Below are 24,241 nucleotides of genomic sequence, written 5' to 3'. Positions count from 1 at the left end.
TCAGATGAGAAAAAGCCCATTTTTCTGGAAAAGACCATTGATCTTTGAGAGTTAAGAATCAACATAAACCAGAGACTCCATCAGCCTGAGACCAGAAGAACTAGATGGTGCCAGGCTACCACCAATGACCGCCCTGACAGGGAACACAACAGAGAGTCCCTGAGGGAGCAGGAGAAAGGTGGGGTGCGGAACTCAAATTCTAGTAAGAAGACCAGACTTAATGGTCTGACTGAGACTGGAGGGACCCTCGAAGCCATGGCCCCTGGACGCGATGTTAACCCAGAACTAAAACCATTCCTAAAGATTAGACTGGACTATAAAACATAATATAAAACTCGTGAAGAGTGTGCTTCTTAACTCAAGTAGATACACGAGACCAAATGGGCAGCTCCTGTCCAGAGGCGAGATGAGAAGGCAGAGAGAATCAGGAGCTGATTGAATGGACACAGGATACCCGGGGTGGAAAGGGGGAGTGTGCTGTCATGTAGGGATTGCAACTAGTGTCCCATGACAATATGTGTATAAAATTTTGTATGAGAGATTAACTTGAGTTGTAAGCTTTCACCTAAAGCACAATTAAAAAATAAATTAATAAAATTAAAAAAAGAATCAGCTGGCCCCCAATTTCTTTTCTCCCTGGTCCAGGGTGTCGCAGCTCCTCACACGGGGCACCATCTGTCACAGAGAAGTGGGGACAGGAGGGTCACTCTGAGGAGTCGAACCCCGGCTTCAGTCCCAGGAGTTTATTTTATAGTCAATACAGCAAGCAGTGAAGCAAATAACAGAACAATGGGCTTTGGGTGAATAGCAATAAGTTTCGGGCAATGGAGGAGGAATTCAGGTAAACAAGCCAATCAGTAACGGGTTTGGAAGAACAAGTCGTGACAAGTCTCAACATGTTGGGGACAAGTCTCAACATGCCGTGCAGCATAGAGGCCTTTATACATCCATATTTTAATGGCACATATCCCCACACCGGGGGACAAGAATGGCTTTGAAAACCTACTGGAAGGAGTGTGTGTGAGCTCAGCTCCTGGTTTTTCCAGCTCTCAGTTGCTGAAGGTGTAAGTAGCAGCTCTCCTTCAAACAGGCGGTGGACATTACCCATGGGCACCTGTGCCTCTGCATGCATTTCATTCACAGACAGACCTTGTTTTATCTCCCCCTTAACAGTGCATTCTACTGTATTGGAAAAGATGAGAAAATAGGCTGTGAGTCTCGTGAATGCTTGGGGATAGGATCAGAAAGATTTCCAGGGCCTTTGTTGAGTGCCAGCAACGTTTATTAAGTCCTGACCATAGGTATTGCCTGCTTCAGTGAGCAGCCAAAGCTATCTGTGAAGCCCCAGAGGACCCGCAGTCTCCTCTGGGGAGAGTAGGCGACTGGGCAGTGATTAAAGTGGCCAGCAGGGGGCTGGCATTCTCTGTCTATAAGTGGCCTTGCTCCTCAACAGTGCCTCAGCTCAGCAGAGCTGCCGTTTGCTGGTGAAGCCCGTGACGTGCAAAGCATCCTGCCTATAGGATTGGAGGCTTTCTCGGTGCAGTTTTTTCTACCCACTTTAAACCTCAGGTTCTAAATATCAGGAAAGCCAGGAAATGCTGTGTGTAACAGCAGACCAAAAGTTCTTAGTGAACTGCTGCCAGAGATTCGGACTAGGATGGAGGTGGAAAGAGCTGATAGAGAGTGGGTTTAATTCTCAGCCCTATTTCTGGTGGTAGTTTTTTGTTGTTGTTATGTTGCTAACTTATTGAATTGAGAGATGCATGGCATTGGTCATGTGAAGGCCACAGCAGCTCTAGCCTCAAAATAGTGACAGACAGCTTTGAGGACCATAGTATGTACGTCTTGGGGGCATTTTTATTACAGAAGAGAAGAGCCCAGCATAGATCTTATCCTCATCTGCACCCAGCTGCGAAATCAAAACGTTAAGAAGAGCAGTGAAGAGCAATTGTAGGTGGGAAAAAAATCTAGAGGATGGCTCTGAATGACTGCTTCCATCTGAATTTGGAAGTGGACCGTCTGGTGCACTGCAACGTCTCCAATCACAGTGTGGACCTCTCCGCGACTGATGACTGGTTCCACCCGGGCATCCTCTATGTCATCCCTGTGGTTTATGGGGTGATCATCCTGATTGGCCTCATTGGCAACATCACCCTGATCAAGATCTTCTGTACGGTCAAGTCCATGCGCAACGTGCCCAACCTGTTCATCTCCAGCCTGGCCTTGGGAGACCTGCTCCTCCTGGTAACGTGCGCACCCGTGGATGCCAGCAGGTACCTGGCCGACAGATGGCTATTTGGCAGGGTTGGCTGCAAACTAATTCCCTTCATACAGCTCACCTCGGTGGGGGTGTCTGTTTTCACGCTCACAGCTCTCTCGGCAGACAGGTAAGTCCTGACTGAAAGTTACCTTCTCTCTGAGGGTGGGAGATGCTCCAGTAAATGAGCTCCCACCTTGTGACAGACGGAACTGTCGGCACAAAGGGAAGTTTTACTCAGAATCTGAGTCCCTTCCCAGGCAGGTTTTTTCCAGGGATTACTTCTCAAGTTTGGCATATTGGTTTAAGAAGGAAAGAAAAGTGAGTGAATGGCAGGGGTGGAAGGAGACAAATTAGCAAAAAACTGTAAGAGTGAGATGCATTTTCCGGAGCCAAACCAATTTAGCATCATCCTTTCCTTCTAACTGCTTCCTCCCGACAAAATTCATTGACTGGTGAGAAAAGTCACAGCCAAGAGAGTTTAAACCTCAGGCAAATATTTCTTGGAAACAATTCAGAACCTTCAGAGAACAACAAAGTCCCGTTACATTTCTTCTTCCAAATAATATCTGAGCAATGACCAAGAGCAGAACATAAGCCACATTTCTTTGAAATTCAGTTGCCTCTAATGGTTTAACTTCTCTCCCAGCTGATTTTGTGTTTGGCTGGCTGTGACTGAAAAATTTGTGTGCTGACTTTTCTAAGTATCTCTGAAATGAAATCAAACATTGTTCGGGTATTTTGTTGTTGTTGTTTTGTCTGGAGAAAGTTCCATCCAAGGTTGAGTTCTAATTGTATTATCTTCATTGACATACTTCCATATAGAGCACTTCAGATTGATTTTGGGGGAGGCAGGGTCCGGTACAGTGTTTTATTCTGCTAAATATACATATTTGTGACTGACAGCTTCATTGCTTATGTGAACACATTGCTTAAATATTCAGACTTATTCACTCTTAAGAATTCATATTCATTCTTTCCACATCTATCAAGTGTCCGTCACGTAGAAAACCCTGGCTTGAATTCACCAGTGAGGAAATCTTTGCAGGTTATTCACACAAATTACTGAATGTATCTTCTGTAGTTTTGGGCTCTAGAAATCAGAAACCATAATGAATAGATAGACTCTCAAAAACAGCATAGACAATATGGTCAAATTAAGAAAAATTGGTCCAATGAACCAGAGGCTAGCAGTTTTTATCTTGAAATCAACTGTAGGTTACGCTGCTAAAGATATAGAAGGATTCGAGAGTGTGCCGGGAAAGGCAGAGAAGCAGCTCTTGCAAGTTTACGTTCGGAAGAAATATCCCATGTTTTAATACATATGGTGCTGGGTTCTCATTTTGGAGAGGACCGAGCAGTCCCCAGGTGATCTGCCTATGGCCCGTAATGGACAAATAAAGATAGAGTTATCAGAGTTTGGAGGCATGTGTTTCTGCTAAGCTGCCTGAAGTACGCAGGGCGTTTTCAAAGACGGAAGAGTAGTAGCAGAGAAATGAGGTTTGCACACACACATACACACACACACCCCGCCCCTGCTGGACAGAGTTTCTTCACTCTCTCCACCTGCCGTCAGCTCGCTGGCACCCCAGGTACTGAGGACCACAAGCAGTTTGGAGTGTTGAGCTGAGGTTGACAGAAAGGCTGTGGCTTGACAGCAGTGGCCTAGGGTGCTTCAGGATGAGGGGGACGTTCTGAGTGAGCAGACGAGATGGCAGTTCTGGGCTGGTGTGTGTAGTGGGGCAGGTGGTGTTTATCATCTTTTGGCGGGAAGACAGGGAGGGAGGGGACAGGGAAGATGCAGCTGTAGGGAGGGAACTCTGCTCCAGAGTTTCCAGGCCCTCTGACTTTGTCATCAGCAGAAAGCGGGGGCTCTCTCAAGGGTGGGGTGACACCCTTGGGCAGTACCAGTGTGTTCTCAGTGAGTTTACAGTTACGGCGTGTCCCTCCCACGTTCAGAAATTACTGTCAGATCCCATGTAATGAGTTATCTTTTGTTTTGCTAAGGCTGAAAAAAGCTGGAGCATCTGAATTACAGGTAGTGCATCTAACCAGTTGCAACAAGAAGACTAGGTATTGAGCTGCTTAAATAATAGAAGACTGTACTTTTCTATTTATCTCATTTTTAAGAGTGATTGGATTCTTATAATGACCTCATGAGGTTGGTAGGATATATACATGTACATATACGTGTACATGTACACGTAAATGTACACGTACATGTACATATACATACCTTTTGCTGTCGAGCTGATTCTCTTAGTGCCCCTATAGGATAGAGTAGAACTGCCCCACAGTGCTTCCAAGGCTGTAATCTTATCGGGAGCAGACTGCTACATCTTTCTCCCTCGGAGTGGCTGGTGAGTTTGAACTGCTGACCTTTCGGTTAGCAGTTGAGCGCTTAACCACTGCACCACTTGGGCTTCTTGTACACGTATACTTACATATACATAAGGAATCCTGATGGTGCAATAGTTACGCGCTCGGCTGCTAACCGAAAGATTAGCTGTTCAAACCACCCAGTGACTCCAAGGGAGAAAGACCTGGCAATCTGCTCCCCTAAAGATTATCAAAAACCTGTTGCCGTTGAGTCGATTCCAACTCATAGCGACCCTAGAGGACAGAGTAGAACTGCCCCATAGAGTTTCCAAGGAGCGCCTGGTGGATTCGAACTGCCAACCTTTTGGTTAGCAGCCGTAGCACTTAACCACTATGCCAGCAGTGTCTATCTATATTTTCTCTTTTAAACAAGATCTAATCTATACACAGTAAACTGAACAAGTGTACAGCTCCATACATTATACTATATGTGTATATAACAGGGGAACCACCACCTAGATGGACACACAGACCAGCTCCAGCACCCCAGGAGTTTCTCTTATGCCCCTTCCCAGTTAATACCCCCATCAAGAGACAATCGCTATTCTGAGTTCTGTCATCATAGATTATTTTTGCCAGGTCTTTAATCTCATGTAAATGGAATCATCTAATAAGTACCCCTTTGTGCCTGTCTTCTTGGGCTTATCCTTATGTCTATGCTATTCATCCTTATTGGTGCACATAGCAATAGTTTGTTCTTTTTGATTGTTGTGTAGTATTCCACTGTATGAGTATGCCTCAGTTTCTTTACTCACTCTAATACTGATAACATTTCCAGTTTAGGGTTGGTAATAACCTGTTCTGGACATTCTTGCTCATGCCTTTTTGGGGACGTAAACACTCATGCCTCTTGGGAATGGAATTCCTGGGTCATGTTGTTGTTGGGTGATGTTGAGTGAGTTTCGGCTTATAGGGACCCCATGCAACAATGGAGAACTGCCCTATAGGGTTTTTTTGGCTGTTCATCTACATGATCCCCACTTTACAGATAAGGATAATCTACAACCACTGTGGCACCGGGGCTCCTATATTTAGGAAAGAAGAAAGCATTCTGTTACTGATCTGCTCCAAGCTGATTGCCAGGTCTTTCTCCTGCAGAGTCACTGGGTGGGTTTCAACTGTCAACCTTTTGCTTAGCAGCCGAGCATTTAACTGTTGCACAACCAGGGATCCTTTGCTGGGTCATAGGAGGCATATAGTTAGTGAATATTGTCAAACAATGGTTTGAGTCCACCTAGAGGCACCTCGGAAGAAAGGCCTGGCAATCTAATTCTGAAAAATAAGCCACTGAAGACCCCATGGGACACAGTTCTACTCTGACACACACGGGGTCACCATGACTCAGAGTTGACTCCAGGGAAACTGGTACTAATGAGCATTCCAGTTTTCCCACATCTTTTCCAATACTTGATATTGCTATTTAAAAAATATTTTTTAACCATTTCAGTGAGTGTGTGTTGTTAAAATCTCTTTTTGTAAGTGAGGAAATTAAGCTCTGAGAGTTTAAACTACTCCCCTTAAGTCACATTGTTCATAAGTGATTGAGTCAAAATTAGGATCTAGGAAGGGGTCAAGCAAACTCTTTCCGTAATGTAAAGGGCTATATAGTAATTTTTTAGGCTTTGCAGGCCATACGATCTTTGCCACAACTTTTCAACTCTGCTGTTGTATCGTGGCAGCAACATAGACGGTATGTAAACGACTGTGTTTCCATAAAACTTCATTTACAAAAACAAACAGCTGGCCCGAGTTTGCTGACCCCTGACCCAAGGATCAGGGAACTTTGCCCTGAAAGAGTTACTGCATTCTCAAAAGTGCCTCACTTCCACCCACAACAGACACCATGAGGCACTGGGAGGACACAGTCCCTTTTCCTTGGAGGGTGGGGTAGAATCTTTATGATGGAGGTGGTAGCAGATGGGTTATTCAGAGGTAGGGTGGCCAATTTGTTCCGGTTTGCCTGGCACTTGCCCAGTTTTACCACTTAAAGTCTCTTGTCTTGGGAATCCCTTCAGTCTCAGGTAAACTGGGTTGATTGGTCACTCTAGTAGAAGACCACCAAACTGGCTCATCATCAGGCTCAATTGGGGTGGGGGGGGGTGCTTTTAAATAAACATTGTTTGGCAGATCCGATTAAGGTTCACCCAGATGTCTCATGTAAGCCTAAATTAGAGACATCCAACTAGGTGTCTTAAATGACACACTTTAGAGGGTAACACTTCCACTGCTATGCCTTTGGAATAATCTATTTGATAGTTTCTATTTCCCTGTCCTCTCACTGCATTGAATTGGAACCATTAATTACAGTTTTTTAGTCCGTATTGTGTTTATTTATTTATATTGTGCATTAGGTGAAAGTTTACAGAGCAAATTAGATTCCCATTTGATAGTTTGTACATAAAATGTTTCATGGCCTTGACTTCATTCCCCACACTGTGTCAGCACTCTCCCCATTTCCGCCCTGGGTTCCCTGTTCCCTTTCATCCTGATTTTCTACCCCTTCCTGCCTTCTCATCTTTGCTTTTGGGCAAATATTGCCCTACTGGTCTCCTATAATTGATTATTCTAAGGAACACATTCCTCTCAGGTGTTATTGTTTATTTTATGGGCCTGTCTACAGTTTTGCTGAAAGGTGGTCTCCAGGAATGGCTTCAGTTGCAGGTCAGAAGGGTGTCTTAGGGCCACACTCATGGGGATTCCTCCAGTCTCTGTGAGACCAGTAAGTCTGGCCTTTTTTGTGAATTTGATTTTTTGTTCTACATTTTTTTCCACACTCTGGACCCTCTGTTGTAATCCCAGTCAGAGCGGTTGGTCGTGGTAGCTGGGTACCATCTAGTTCTTCTGGTCTCCGGGTCGTGTAGGCTGTGGTTCATGTGGTGCATTAGTCCTTTGCACTAATGGCTGCCTTGAGTCTTTGGTTTCCTTCACTCTCCTTTGCTCCAGACTGGAAGAGACCAATAGTTGTACCTTAGATGGCCACTCACAAGCTCTTAAGACCCTAGATGCTACTTAACAAAGTAGGATGTAGAACACTGTCTTTAAGAACTACGTTGTGCCAATTGACACAGATGTTCTCTGAGTCTATGGTTCTTTGCCTTTGAGCCTGGAGACTTCATCCCCCAAGGTGTTTAATTATGTCTAAGAGGTTTCCCTGTCTGTGCCACTTGTGTGCTCTATTGTTTATATTAATAAACGATCTACAGTCATGTATTTAGAAATATCCACCACCAAACCTGTATCTGCCAGTAGGTGTGCTCCCTTACTCCCTCCCATACCTCTTGACATATCTATCTATGTATCCATTCATAGGTTATTGTTTATTGATAGTATTATTGCAGGATTGTCTATCTTATAGTAGTTACTGTTGTTGTTGTTGTTAGGTGTTGTTCAGTCGGTTTCGACTCATACTGACCCTATGTACAACAGAACAAAACACTGCCCAGTCCTGCACCATTCTCATGATCGTTGTTATGCTTGAGCCCATTGTTGCAGCCACTGTGTCAATCCATCTCCTTGAAGGTCTTCCTGTTTTTTGATGACCCTCTATTTTACCAAGCATGGTGTCCTTCTCCAGGGACTGATCCCTCCTGATAACATGTCCAAAGTATGTGAGATGAAGTCTCACCATCCTTACTTCTAAGAAGCATTCTGGCTGTACTTCTTCCAAGACAGATTTGTTTGTTCTTTTCGCAGTCCACGGTATATTCAATATTCTTCACCAACACCATAATTCAAAGGCATCAATTCTTCTTCAGTCTTCCTTATTCATTGTCCAGCTTTCACATGCATATGAGGCAATTGAAAACACCACGGCCTGGGTCAGGCGCACCTTAGTCCTCAAGGCGACGTCTTTTTCAACACTCCAAAGTAGTTACTGTAGTTGTCCTTTATTCCTGCATTCCTCTCAGTGTCCTCTCTTGCATTGGTCATGTTGTGCTGACTTCTCCCATATTGTGTATGCCTTTCCCTTCACCAGTATTAAAACGTGTCTACTATCTATTTGGTAATTTTCCCTCCCTCCCCCTCCCATCCCTGGGAACCATCAAAGAATTTTTTTTTCTGTGTGTGAACTTTTTGATGTTACTGTATAATAGCAGTCTCATACAAATTTGTCCTTTTGTGATTGACTTATTTTACTCAGCATAATGTCCTCTGAATTTATCTATGTTTTGAGATGTTTTGTGGATTCATCATTATTCTTTATCGATGCGTAATATTCCATTGTGTGTATGTACCAGTTTGTTAATCCATTCATCTGTTGATGGGCACTTAGGTTGTTTCCATCTTTTTGCTATTGCGAATAAGGCTGCAGTGAACATGGGTGTGCATATGTCTATTCATACTATGGCTCTTATTTCTTTAGGGTATATACCTAGGAGTGGGATTGCTGGATTATATGGTATTTCTATTTCTAGCTCTTTGGGGAAGTGCCATACCATTTTCCATACTGGTTGCACCATTTTACATTCCCACCAGCAGTGTATAAGAGTTCCAATCTCCCCACAACCTCACCAACATTTCTTATTTTCTGTCTTTTTCATTAGTGCCAGTAATGTTGGGGTTAGATGGTATCTCATTGTAGTTTTGATTTGCATTCTCTGATGGCTGATGTGGTGCAGTGATTGAGAGCTCGGCTGCTAAAGAGAAATACTGGCAGTTCGAATCCACCAGCTGCTCCTTGGAAACCCCGTGGGGCAGTTCTACTCTGTCCTATACGGTCACTATGAGTTGGAATTGACTCCACAGGAACAGATAATGGCTAATGATCATGAGCATTTCTTCATATGTTTGTTAGCAGCCTGAATGTCATCTTTGGTGAAGTGTCTGTTCATGTCCCTTGCCCATTTTTTAATTGGAATATTTGTCTTTGTTGTTGTTGTTGAGGTGTTGAAGTTTTGTATAAATTTTAGAGATTAGATGCTTATTGGATATGTCATAGCCAAAAATTGTTTCCCAATCTGTATATTTTCATTTTACTCTTTTGGAGAAGTCTTTTGTTGAGCATAAGTTTTTAATTTTTAGGAAGTCCCATTTATGTAGTTCATCTTCTTCTGTGTGTGCATTTTTAGTTATGTTTGATATTCTTTTTATGCCATATATTAGGGCCCTTAGCATTGTCCCTATTTTTTCCTCCATGATCTTTATAATTTTACACTTAGGTCTTTGTTCCATTTTGAGTTAGTTTTTGTATATGGTGTGAGATATGGGTCCTATTTCATTTTTCTACAGATAGATATCTAGTTTTGCCGGCACCATTTGTTGAAGAGACTGTCTCTTCCCCATTCAATAGACTTTGGTCCTTTGTCGAAGATCAGCTGTCTGTAGGTGGATGGATTTATGTCTGGGTTCTCAATTCTGTTCCATTGGTCTATGTGTCTGTTGTAGTACCAGTACCAGGCTGTTTTGACTACCATGGCTGTATAGTAGGTTCTGAGAATCAGGTAGCGTAAGGCCTTCTTCTTTGTTCTTCTTCAAAAATGCTTTACTTATTGGAGGCCTTTTTTCCTTTCATATAAAGTTAGTGATTAGTTTTACCCTCTCGTTGAAGAATGCTGATTGGGATTTGAATTGGGATTGCATTATATCTATAGATTGCTTTGGGTAGTATTGACATTTTCACAATGTTAAGTCTTCCTATCCAAGAGCATGGTATGTTTTTCCATTTATGTAGGTCTCTTTTGGTTTCTTGCATTAGTGTTTTAGTTACAGTTTTGAATCAACGGTCCATTGTTGGAGAGCATCAAGGTATAAATAATTAAATGCTCTCTTTGTCTTTTTTTTTTTTTTTTTTATCCTTCTCTAATAATTTTATGTTAGGCTTTTCATCTCTTGGGGAAAACAAAAGGAAGTTAATATAAAAATACTCAGTAGGATTGCCTCCCTCCCTCCCTCCCTCCCTTCCTCTCTCTTTCTGAAGACCCTATCAGTGCTGGGGAACTCACCACAGTGCAAAGTTTTAAGTTATGGGCCTGTAGAAATGTTTGTTATTGTTGTTTGTTTTGTTTTGCACATACAATACTTTTTTAAAAGTTTGGAGCCCACAGTTACTTATTAGGATATGTCATGTTAAAAAAATCTGGATTAGTGGCTTCTTTCAAAAAATTGGATAGCCTGGTAACACTGGACCCTCCATTCCACCTGTGATTGCCAATCCCCTTTTGACAGGCCATGTTGTCTCCAGTCCTCCACACTCAGGTGAGACCCCTTTCACTCCTTTATGTCATCTTCCCAACCCTTCTCTCATGAGTTCTATAATATGGTGAGCATGAAATGTTTTATAGCTTTGGTGTTTTTCACAACTCCTTGTACATGTGGACCAAGTAGTAGATGCTCAATAAATATTTGTCAATTACTTCATTACTAACAGGAACATAAAATGATCTTTGGCTATTTTTTCAGGTTGTATTTGACAGAATGGTAAAAAGGTAAACCAGAAGACTCCCAGACTGGATGCTCATCAGAATCATAGGGGAGCTTTAAAAATATACAGATTCTTAGGCTACATCCTCTATCTACTGGTCAAGGTTTCTGAGGTGCTAGTGGGTGAGCAGTGATCACCATCAATCTCAACCCCCTACAGTTTAACCAGCAATGCCAGTTCTTGCCCCACCCTCCCTTCTGCAGTCCTCCCCTTCCCCAGGTGAACTTGAGTCTTTGTCAAAATGAAAAGAATATTAGTTTTCTAGAAAAGTCTGTACTGCTGCCACAGTGTCAAAGGGAGACTACAAGGCAGTCCCAGCAACCAGACTTCTGGGACTCACATGGCTGACCAATGGCAGATTGCCTGCAAGTCCCATCACTGTCGGTCCCCACCTTCCCTCTTCTTCCACACACACTGATGTACATGGTAACTACACTGACTCAGTCTGGCTTTGCTTCCTTGTTCCTGCTGTGTCCACTCGCTCTCTAGAATGCTTTCTCCTTTCCTAAATATAGGAGCCCTGGTGGTGCAGTGGTTAAGCACTCAGCTACTAACCAAAAGGTCAGTGGTTTGAACCCACTAGCTGCTCCATGAGAGAAAGATGTGGCAGCCTGCTTCTGTAAAGATTACAGCCAAGAAAACACTCTGGGACAGTTGTACTCTGTCATATAGGGTCTCTGTGAGTCGGAACTGACTGAACAGCACACAACAACAACTCCCCATCCTGGGTAGTGTGTGGGCTTGGAATGAGCATCAGCAGACCTGCATTCTAAGCATTTGTTCTGCCATTACTACCCGTATGAGAGAATTGGACCAAGTCACTTACTTCTCTGACCTTAGCTTAATCATCTAGATTATTTCTAAGGTCCTTCCGAGATCTAGAATTTTATGATTTTTATCTGTCATCCGGCCCATCGTCCAGAGTCTGGCTCAAGTCTTCTCCTTAAAACCCTAACTTGGACCATTCTAGCTCAAATTGCCTGACCCTCTTTGAAATATGAAACTTATTGTCTGAGCCATTATTTGGCAACCAATCATGAATGAATTACCTTGTGACATCTTCTATCTTGTTGTTTGGAAGTATATTACTCATTTGTCTTTTTATAAATGAGTTTAAAAGGTTTACAGAACAACTGTGCAGAAAGTACAGAAAGTTTTCATCTATCTCCTCCCCCCTACACAGTTTCTCCTATTAACATCTTGCATTCCTGTGGTCCATTTCTTACAATGGATATACCAATATGGATACGTTACTATTTACTAACATCCATAGTTTACATTAGGGTTCACTCTTTGTATTGTACAATCCTATGGGTTTTGACAAATACATAATGTCATGTGTGCACTATCACAGTATCATCTAAGATCGTTTCACTGCCTTAAAAATGTCCTGTGTTCCACCTAGTCATTCCCCACCCTGAATCCCTGGCAATCACTGATCTTTTTACTGTCTCTATAGTTTTACCTTTTCCAGAATGCCATAGAGTTGGGATCATACAGTATGTAGGTTTTTCAGACTTTAAGAAGAGTATTAAGAATGTTGAGGGCAGAAGTTTTGTATATATTCTTATATCTTCAACAGTGTCTCACATTGTTCCTTGTACCAAATGGCTGATCGATTAACATTGATTAACTAAAAGTATGCTTAATTAATGCATAGTATTCTCCTCATTCTCATTATTTTCCGCCTTTTTGGGGACTCGTCTGAAAGCATACTTTTGAAAATGTATCATGTAGTTTACCTGCTTCCTATCTGTTCCTCTCTACTGGACTCTCATTACCTGGGTAAAGGAGAAAAAAACGATTCTTTTTGAGTCAGTAAATGGATTTGGAGGATAAATAGATGGTTGGATGGATGGATGGATGGATGGATGGATGGATGGAGAGGTACACTGATGGATGACTGGATGAGTGGATTAGTGAACAGATGGGTGGAGAGAGGGGGAAACAGTTGGACAGAGGGATTTCTTTTATATATATATACTGGTCATTCCTATTAGATGCCCATGTCTGTGCTAGATTCCTCAGTATTATGTCAATGGAATTTACGACTGGAATTGGACCCTCAACAGGAAAAAGGTAAGGAAATTTTATGTTTTCTTTCCAGTAAGTGTAAAGTTTAAAGCTGTATTTAATGTTGACAACATATAATTCCCAAGTTATAGTGTGCTTACTTCAGTATGGTGCTATTTCTGCTAGAATGGAGCTGGCAGAATGGATCCTAAGGACAGACTTACATTGCAGTTCCACTGTAATGTGACCCTTCCTCAATTCCATGGAAAGACTGGTCATAAGTTTCCCCCGTCTTGTGATTTGGAATGTCAAAAGAAACAGGAAAGCTTTATGTTTGTGCCAACTTCTTGAAATGCAGATTCTTTGAATTTCTTGCAAGGACTTTATGAGATAATGTGGTGTTCAGCCTTTACTGACATCTAGAGCTGTACTGTCCAAAATGGTAGCCACTAGCCACATGTGACTATTTAAATTTAATTAAATTAAATTAATTAATTAAAAATTCAATTCCTCAGTCACACTAGCCACATTTCAAGTCCTCAGTAGCCATGTGTAGTGAGTGGCTACTGTATTGGAGAGCACAGATATAGAGCATTTCCATCTTCACAGAAAGTTCTGTTGGATAGCGCTCAAGAGACACCTACAAATGAAGAGGGAAGGAACCAGGGACCCAATACAATTGCCAGTCACAGGCTTGGGGAATTTAAGCATCTCATCCATGAGGTTTTGAGATCTTCTGAAGAATATATGAGTGGTCTGCTTTTCAGATTTGCATCATGAACTTCAGTCTCATCCATTCTCTTTTGCAGGCCCTCTTCCATCTGCCAGTCTATCTTTCTAACCTCTTGTCCCAAGACTTTCCAGAGCAAGCACTGCTCTAGCCAAGCTCTTCTTCACATTGCCTCCCACATGCACCACCAGACTATTCTCTCTGACTTCATTTTCCCCACCCTGACAGCTAAGCTCTCCATCTACCCAAATCCTATTAATCCTTCAAGGCCCAGTTCAAGTCCCTTTTCTTCTATGAAGCATTTCCTATCTTTTGCTTTCACTGATTTTTGCCTTCCTGAGATGCTTTGCTTGTATTGTTCATTAAATACTGAATCTATCCTGCCTTGTATTACTAGGTCCTTTTTATAGATGTGTTTTCTACTTCTTTAATCATATGGGAAGCTCCTGACACCCAGTCCCACGACTTACTTCTAGTAAGAGGACAGTAACTACCACTTGGTTGATGTTTGAACAGTGGGAAAATGATAAAGCCCAATTGCTAGAAGTGGTTTGATGTTCATGTAGTCCAAAACCCTCTTTTGACACAGAGACCAAAAGAGGGGATAGGATCTGACCTTGTCAAAACAGATTCAGAGTAGAGTTGGACTAGAACCCTGCTCTCCTCATTCCAAGTCCCAATTCTTCCAGGAGAACTGAAAACTTCTCTTCTGAAACCATCAAAACCAGAGTCTGATTCCATTTCTCTTCTGTGGAGAGTGGAGCAACTGACCCTAAACCCTGCTATTCTGAGGGAAGATACCCTGAGTGACTCCAGTGTGGCTTCCTTCTAAGGGGGTCACCCCAGTGATGCCAAAGCCTCCTCATCTGTTCCAGAGGTTTCTTCTGTTCACTGATTCCAAGTAGATTGGCCTTTTGCTCACAAGACAAAAGATTTCATTGACTCTCTTGTAAAGCCTCCTTCCAGTTGGGCCCTCTCTTGAGCAGTTTACGTGAACCACCAGTTCATGATTTCTCTATATTATGATTATTCTGAAACATATGTTGCCTCTCTGGAAGGAAACGCAACTGTGGCTCCCCAAAGACAGGGAACTGCACAGCTGCTCAAAGACTCCAAGAGTGGTCAGACGGCAGGTGCAGGGGAAGTGAGATTTCCCAGCAAAGCTCTTTCAATTGGAGTGTTGTGGGGGAGGAGGAAGGCAGCAAAGAACTCTGACCTTGTCTCTCACACAGGATCTTTTAAAGTGCTGGGATTTTATGTGATTAATGAAGTATCACAGAGCCCGGGTGGTGCAGTGGTTAAGTGTTGGGCTGCTAACCAAAAGGCCAGCAGTTCGAATCCACCAGGCACTCTTTGGAAACCCTATGGGTTAGTTCTACTCTGTTCTATAGGATCGCTATGAGTCAGAATTGAGTGGATGGCAATGGGTTTCTTGGAAACCCTGGTGGTATAGTGGTTAAGAGCTACAGCTGTTAACCAAAAGGTCAGCAGTTCAAATTCACCAGGCGCTCCTTGGAAACTCTATGGGGCAGTTCTACTCTGTCCTATAGGGTTGCTATGAGTCCGAATCGACTCGATGGCAATGGGCTTTGGGTGGGTAATGAGGTATCATTTCCAGCAACTTCATGCTCATGCACATGGATGCAAAAAAGCACAAACTTGATTATGAAATACAGAGCGTAGCCTGAAGGCACTTCTTGGTGAGGTTTTTTTGAACCGTGCTTGTCAATAACATGAGGAGCCCTGGTGGCACAGTGGTTAAGCACTGGGCTGCTAACCAAAAGGTTGGCGGTTTGAACCCACCAGCCACTCCATGGAAGAAAGATGTGGCAGTCGGCTTCCATAAAGATTCCAAAACCAAAACCAAACCCACTGCAAATCGACTCATAGTGACCCTGTAGGACAGAGTAGAATTGCCACAGAGGAAGGCTGTAATCTTTACGGAAGCAGACTGCCACATCTTTCTCCCGCAGATCGATCAGTGGGTTCAAACCACCAACCTTTTGCTTAGCAGCCGAGTGCTTTAACCACTGTGCCACCAGAGCTCCTTCCGTAAAGATTCCAGCCTTGAAACCCCATGGGGCAGTTCTACTCTGTCCTATAGGGTCGCTATGAGTCAGAATTGACTTGATGGCAAGGGGTTTAGTTTTGGTTTGTCAATAACATCCTTTGAAAATAGACATTTACATTTTTTTTTTTGCACTTGTAAATCCTCCTGCTTTGTAGGGTTTACATAAATTCCCTCTTAATTAAAACATGTTTTGCAGAATAAAGGAAAAAAAAAATGGTTCCATTACTCTTTTTCTAACCTCCCAGTAATAGAAGGAGAGATTTGGGTTTTTACAGTCTTCTTTGAAGTTCTGATGGTTATCATCTGATATTTGCTGCCAGTTAAAAGGATTTGATTTGCCTCGGAACCTTTAAGTGGCTACTGGTTTTTAATGGATTTTACACATTAAATGTCACCTCCTCTAGAAGGTATTCCTTAGCCACTCGATCTAAAGGAATATCCGAAGAAGAATTGATGCATTTGAATTATGGTGTTGGCGAAGAATATTGAACATACCGTGGACTGCCAGAAGAAAGAACAAATGTGTCTTGGAAGAAGTACAGCCAGAATGATCTTTAGAAGCAAGGATGACAAGACTTCATCTTTGGACATGTTATCAGGAGGGACCAGTCCCTGTAGAAGTACATCATGCTTGGTGGACCAGAGCGTCAGGGAAAAAGAGGAAGACCCTCAATGAGATGGACTGACACTGTAGCTGCAACAATGGGCTCAAACATAGCAACGAAATTGTAAGGATGGCGCAGGACCAGGTAGTGTTTCGTTCTGTTATTGCAATGAGTTGAAACCAACTTGACAGCACCTAACAACAACAACATCCCATTGTCCTATTTCTTTGTTCAGGCGTATTGAAGTCTAACTTACATGCAGTAAATTTTTAGCTGTACATTTCTATGAATTTTGATGAACTAATATAGTTGTGTAACCACTACCACAGTAAGATATAGAACATTTCCTTCACCTCCAAAAATTCTCTCATGTCCCTTTGTAGTCTATCTTCTCCCTCCACCCACAACTCCTAGCAACCACTGATCTTTTCCAGAATGCCATATGAAAGGCATCATGTAGCATGTAGCTCTTTGAATCTGAATTCTTTCAACTTGTGTTGTTGTATGTTATCACTTGTCCTTTCCTTTTCATTGCTGAGTAATACTCCATTGCACAGATATACCACAGGGTCTTTATCCATCTTCCAGTTAATAGGCATTTGGGTTGTTTTCTGTTTTGAGTGATAATGAATAAAGTTGCCATAATGATTGGCATAAAGTGTTTGTATGGATATGTATTTTCTTTTTTCTTGGGTAAATATCATCCAGTACTACTGTGAATTATTTTATTCATTTGTTGGTTTACTGTTTATTGTCTGCCTTCCACCAGTAGAAGATAAGCTCCCAAAAAAGCAGCAGGCTATCTCATTCACTAGTATACTCCCTGACATTAGAACAGTCCCTAACCTGTAGTGTGTGCTCAATGAATGTTTGCGGAATAAATGGATGCATGAAGGAAGGAATAAAGGAATGCATGAATTCTAGTAGGGCCCCGCTGGTGAGGCTGGACTACTGGATTCTGGTTTGTGGACCATGTTGGCTATTTCCTTTCATCGTTCGCAGAGTGACTGCAGCAGAATAGTGGTTCCAGTCCTGGATGCCAAGAGCATGTCCAGGTTTTGTGGGACCTGTTTGGGGGCACTTTTTAAGAATGAATAAATAAATAAAATTAGGAATACAAATTAGGTAGAGAAGTGAATATTTAAAAATATTTAGAATCCACAGATTAGATTTAGAAATCACAATAAATTACAAATTTAAATAAGCTGGCAAATTCCTCAAACATCACAAACCCCAGAAAAAAACAACATAAAACCTATTGATCAACCCTGACAAGCCTCTGTAATACTTGTTTCCTTAAATATTTTGGCGTCACCCTCTTTTGTCTCCTCTAAAAAAGACAGCAACTTGGTAATATCTTTTCTATAGAAAAATTAGAAAGATAAATCAGTTTCCCAGCGTGGCTGCTTAAAATAAGCTTTTTATTAAAGAAAGGTTTGAAAAGTCTCTTCCAGCTTCATAACTCATTATTGGCAATGCCATATCCGTGCTTAGAATTGTTATCAAATTTAAGAAAACCACTATCGAGTTTCTTTTCTATATGGGCTGTAAAATTTCACAGCATTTCAAGTTTTCTTGTGCCTTGAGTAATCTTAAATACACATTCGACTAATGACACTGATTAACCTGGTTGCTATGGCTGTCCTCGTATTATGAATTTTATGTTATCTTCATCAGTGTTAGTATTTTGTGCACGTGCATAACATGAGTGACCTCCCATAGATGTATCTGCTATTTGTAATTCAGCTACAGGTTTGCGCCCTAGAAAAACACTCTGATAGATTCTGTTTTGTTTGATTCCCACCTGTGATGGTTAAGATTGTGTGTCAACTTGGCTGGGCCATGATTCTCAGTGTTTTAATGTGATCACTTCCGTGATTGAATATAACGTGAGTAGCCAATCAGATGAAAGAGAGTCTCCTTGGGGGTGTGGCCTGCATCTGAATATAAGTAGACCTTCTGGCTTTTTTGCTCACTCTGGATCCTGTGGCTGCCTCCTGTTGTCTCATCTCCAGTTCTTGGGACTTGAGCTGTCAGCTTATCTGCCACATTTGGGATTCATCGATCTTCACAGCCTGTGAACAGAGCCCTGCTCTCTGACCTGCCGATCTTGGGTTCGCGAGCCCCTGCAGCTATGTGAATTAGGAGAAACCTTGTGGTCTTGCCTGCCGATCTTGGAATTCGTCAACCTTCACAGCCTGTGAGCGGGAGCCCTGCTCTCCAACCTGCTGATCTTGGGCTCACCAGCTTCTGCGGCTGCATGACTTGGGAGAGGCCTCTACCCTGATCCACGGACTTGGGACATTCTAGCCTCTACAATCCCATGAGCTTTTTCCTTGATATAAATCTCTCTCTATATATACATTTATATACTTTACTGGTTTTGCTTCTCTAGAGAACCCAGCCTAAGACACCATCTAAAAAGAAAACAAAATGTATGATATGTTTATAATTGTAGCACTGTACTCTCAAGTGTATTCCTAACTGGAGAAGACTTCCATTTGATTAAACATCAACGAATACCAATTTTCTCTTTATAATTTTACATGTCTAATTACAGGAAAATGTTACATAGACTAGCTTATGGCTACATACATTTCAAACTGCATTTCTCCTCCACTATCCACACTCCTATCCCTGAAACCTAAACTAAACATATTCTCAACTCAACTTCCCTCTGGCCAGATCACAAAAATGTGAAATGAAAGGAAGTATGACAGAAGGGTGAAAAGAGACAGTGACCTTAACTGATCATGTGTAAAATATCTTTGGGAATTAAACAAACACAAACATATGACCACTGTCTTAGTTATCTAGTGCTGCTATAACAGAAATACCACAAGTGGATGGCTTTAACAAAGAGAAATATATTCTCTCACAGTTTAGGAGGCTAGAAGTCCAAATTCAGGGCATTAGGTCCAGGGGACGGCTTTCTCTCTCTTGCTCTGGAGGAAGGTCCTGGTCTCTTCAGCTTCTGTTTCCTGGTTCCTTGGAGATCTCCATGTGTCTTGGCATCTGTTTTACCCCAGCTCCCTCTCTGTTTGCTTGTTTAATCTCTTTTTATATCTCAAAAAGAGACTGACTCAAAATATACCCTACACTAATCCTGCCTCATTAACATAACAAAGACAACCCATTCTCAAATGGGATTATAACCCCAGACATAAAGGTTAGGATTTACAAAACATATTTTTGGGGGAGATAATTCAATCCATAACACATGGCTTAGGTTAGGTGCACTTTAGTCCTCAAGGTGACATCTTTGCTTTTTAACATTTTAAAGAGGTCTTTTGCAGGTGATTTTCCCAATGCAATACATCGTTTGGTTTCTTGACTGCTGCTTCCATGGTCATTGACTGTGGATCCACAGAATCTGGGCTGGGTATTAAATGAGATGAAAATTTACTGAATTAAGTTGATTTCGACTCATAGCAACCCTATAGGACAGAGTAGAACTGCCCCATAGAGTTTCTAAGGAGCAGCTAGTGGATTCAAATTGCTGACCTTTTGGTTAACAGCAGAGCTGTTAACCACTGTGCCACCAGGGCTTCCCTTATGGCCCAGCTTGTGGAAAATATTGGTAAATGTTCCTTGTGTACTTGAAAAGATGTTCTCTGCCACATTTGGGTGTAATGTTCTAAATATGTCAATCACATCAAGTTTGTTGTTCAACTTTTCTACATCGTTACTGATTTTTGTTTGTTTGTTTTGTCCGTTCAACTCTTTGTCCTATTTCTCCAATTAGATCTGTCAATTTTTGATTTGTATGTTTTGGCACTATTTTATTAGGTGCATACAAATGTAAAATTGTTATATCTTTCTGGTGGGTTGCTTAATAAGACATTATTTTCGTTGTTTTTCCATAGTTTATATTCATTTCACTTTCCTCATGTTTACTGTTTCTGTTGTTCTCCATTCCTTCCTGCATCTGTGTGGCTTCATCTGAGATCGCTTTACTTCTGCCCAAAGAACTTCCTTCAATATTTCATTTGGTGTAAGTCTAACGATGATACATCTTCTCAGTTTTCATTTGTCTGAAAATGTCTTTATTTCCTCTCATTTTTGAAGGGTTATTTTCCCTGGGCACAGAATCTGGGTTGGCAGTTCTTCTTTTTTAGCACTTTGAAATTGCCACTCATTGTCCTCTGACTTGCTCTGTTTCTGTGAAGTCAGATGTCGGTTTTATTGTTGCTCCTTTAAAAGTACTGATTTTTTTTCCCTTTGATTGATTTTTAGATTTTTCTCTTTATCTTTGGATTTCAGCAGTATTACTGTGATGTACTTAGGTGTGGTTTTCTTTGTAGTTTTCCTGCTTGGGCTTCATAATGTTTCTTCAGTCTGTGACTTGAAGATTTTAAGTCAGTTTTGGAAAGTTGTCAGCCATTACAACTTCAAATACAACTTTTGCCCCATTCTCTCTTTCTTTATGCTGTCTACAAATAAATAGAATAACTACAGGTTAACTTTAAGCTTTTTAAGTTTTTTCCTCCATGGGTTGTTTTGTTTTTATTGAAGCAGGCAATTTCATACTAGAGTCAGGCCTCTGTTACTGAGAAATATTTCTAACACAATTTCATTTCACCCTGTCCCATAAATTTCCTGCTCCGTTTTCTGTATTTTTCCTTGTTTTTTTCTCACTGTATTTCAGTCTGGCCATTTTCTTCTATCTTATCTTTCAGTTCACTAATCCTGTCTTCAGCTGTGTCCAGTCTGCTTCTGATCCGTCCTTTTAATTCTTAATTTCAGTTATTGTAGGTTGAAGTTCTAGAATTTCCATTTGGTTACATCTTATCATCTAAGTTCTTGAAATAAGTATATATATATATATATAAAATGTATGTATGTATAATCCTAATATATTTTTAAGTCCTTCTCTAATAACTCTAGTATCTGGAACCTCTGTAAGTCTGTTTCTATTGTGTTTTTCTTCTCATGGAGTTTGGCCGTTTTATCTTGTCTCTTGAAATGTCAAGTAATTTTTGTTTGAATGCCAGATTTTCATATATTAAAAACTAGATATTTTGAGGCTCTGGAGGATAGTATCTTCCAGAAAAGATAAACATTTGTTTCTTGTAGGCAGTTAAGAGATGGCACAACATCTAACCCAATTAGGAATTGAGTGGACTGAAGGCTGGGTTTTGGCCTTTGTGAGAGTTGGTCTATTTCTGTTTCACTCCTACTACAAGGATGTAGCCCTTTGGACATCTCAACTGAAAGCCTGAGATGTTTACCGGGGGTCCTCTCCTTTGGGGTCCCTGGACTCCATTTATTGTCCCCCTTCTTCATAAATCTTCTGGAAGCTCTGCTCAGCTTTCAGTCTCTGCTGCTGTTTGAAATCTGGTCAATGCCTAAGGGGAAAATTATGCTGAATAACATCTTCACCTCTTTGCACTTCCCTTCTCTCCAGGATTTTGGCCCCTCAAATCCTTACAGCTTTGGTATTTCTCTGATATTTTCAAAGAGATTTTCTAATTTTTCATTTCATGAGGGTTGGTCTGCAACAAGCTAGTTTGCCATTATCAGAAGTGGAAAATCCTATACCATCACTCTTAAAGACTTGATCTGCTGCTCTGAAGGTATAACACACCCTAGTTCCTTACAGAGGAGTGCAGAACTCCCTATTCAGGCCTGTGGGTTCAGCATCCAGAGCCTCAAATTACCTCAGCAATTTCGTGTCTGAGGGAAGTGAGCTCTGGCTAACCTCACAGTAACTAAGTCAGGAACTCAGCTGATGCCTACAGCGGTGGATACTGCCAAGCATCTAGGTACATCAAGGCCTCTGGGATCTTTAAACGAGGTCAGTGTCCTAAGCCCCAATAAGCAGAAGCCAGAGCCGATGTTTAGTTACGCAGTGATTGATAACAGCTGCAATTTCATGGAACGGAAGGAGCCCAAATGTTCCTAAGGTACATTTCTTTAAACTTTACTTCTTTATTACTTTTTTTGTTTTGTTTTGTTTTTAGTATTGTGCTCAGGCCGGGTGGATAGTGGTGGCAGATAAAGAAAGAGGGAAAAAATACGAAATTCAGCACATAAAGAAATTTATTTTCTTCTGTGAGAAGAATTTATTTTGACAATAATATGTCCATGTGACTCACTTAGTTCTTGAAGCTGTCTACACATAAATAGAATAGCTACAGGTTACCTTTAAGTTCAAGATTTCTTTTTTCCCTTTGGTGGTGGTTGTCTTTATTGAGTCAGGCAATTTCACACCTCAGTCAAGCCTCTGTTACTGGGAAGGATATTAAACATAATTTTAAAACAATAGCAAATTAAGTAAAAACAAAATTACAGTGATTTTCCCCTAAAAATATGGAAAATCCTTATTTTTTTAAATAAGTAGTGATCAAAACAGAGTGTTAAGAATTTCGTGATTCTCTTTTCTTCTCCTCTTCGACTTTAAATAACTGGAAAACTCACAGAACAGCAGAAAAATCAGAATGTGGCATCACTTAGATTGTCAACAGAGGCAAAACTAAAGGCTAAAATAATGCTTTAAGGTGTACATGTGATACAGCATGGAGATAAGTGTAGTAAATATTTAGTTTTAAGTACTCTTTACTTGTGCTTTAAAAAGACCTAAGAATCTGAAGTGCTATAGTCAAGCACCATTGACTTGGGGGTCTGGAGATCTAGGTTCTTGCTTTGGTTCTCAGCTAACAAGCTGGGGGACCTCCCTGGGCTCCTGTTTCCTCTCCTTTAAATTAACAGAACAGGACTTTATGACTTCTAAGTTTTATATTGCATTAGAAAAAAAAAAAGATGCCATGGAGTCCACTCCAACTTATGGCAACCCCGTGTTTATCAGAGCAGAACTGTGCTCCACAGGGTTTTCAATGGATGGTTTTTCGGAAGTAGATCAACTGGCCTTTCTTCTGAGGCTCCTTTGGGTGGACTGGAACCTCCACCCTTTATGTTAGCAGACAAGCACGTTAACCGTTTGCACCATCCAGAGACTCCTTATATTTCATAGTTATATATAAAACAGATTTGTAATTAAACGTGTACTCATTTGTCTGTTCCACCATTGTTGTTGTTAGGGGCCATTCAGTCGATTTTCGACTCATGGCGACCCCATGTGACAGAGTAGAAGTGTCCCGTGGGGTTTTCTGTGCTGTAGTATTTATGGGAGCAGATCACCTGGTCTTTCACCCATGGAGCTGCTATCGTTGTTGTTGTTAGGTGCCGTCGAGTCGGTTCCGACTCATAGCGACCCTATGAACAACAGAATGAAACACTGCCCTGTCCTGCGCCATCCTCAAAATTGTTGTTATGCTCGAGCCCATTGTTGCAGCCACTGTGTCAATCCATCTCCTTGAGGGGTCTTCCTCTTTTGCGCTGACCCTGTACTTTACTAAGTATGATGTCCTTCTCCAGGGACTGATCCCTCCTGACAACATGTCCAAGGTATGTAAGAAGTAATCTCACCATCGTTCCTTCTAAGGAGTATTCTGGTCGTACTTGTTCTCAGACAGATTTGTGTGTTCTTTTGGCAGTCCATGGTATATTCAACATTCTTCGCCAACATCACAATTGAAAGGCATCAATTCTTCTTCGGTCTTCCTTATTAGTTGTGCAGCTTTCACACGCATATGAGGTGATTGAAAACACACTTTAAAGAGTTCTTTTGCAGCAGATTTGCCCAATGCAATGCATCTTTTGATTTTTTGACTGCTGCTTCCATTGGTGTTGATTGTGGATCCAAGTAAAATGAAATCCTTGACGACTTCAGTCTTTTCTCCATTTATCATAATATTGCTTATTG

General features: G+C 41.5%; 1 protein-coding gene across 1 annotated transcript in view; it reads left to right on the top strand.

Moving 5' to 3' along the window:
• The first annotated feature begins 1,609 nt into the window (after positions 1–1,609).
• Positions 1,610–24,241, top strand: part of GRPR (gastrin releasing peptide receptor) — a 48,716-nt gene continuing 26,084 nt past the window's right edge. Inside the window, exon 1 of the mRNA XM_004386317.1 lies at positions 1,610–2,387. Coding sequence (XP_004386374.1) covers positions 1,975–2,387 — 413 coding nt within the window. The 5' untranslated portion in view covers positions 1,610–1,974. The remainder of the gene's footprint in view (positions 2,388–24,241) is intronic.

Source organism: Trichechus manatus, unplaced genomic scaffold (assembly GCF_000243295.1).
Source record: "Trichechus manatus latirostris isolate Lorelei unplaced genomic scaffold, TriManLat1.0 scaffold00162, whole genome shotgun sequence".
NCBI lineage: Eukaryota > Metazoa > Chordata > Mammalia > Sirenia > Trichechidae > Trichechus > Trichechus manatus.
This window is presented reverse-complemented; position numbering and strand designations above follow the sequence as displayed.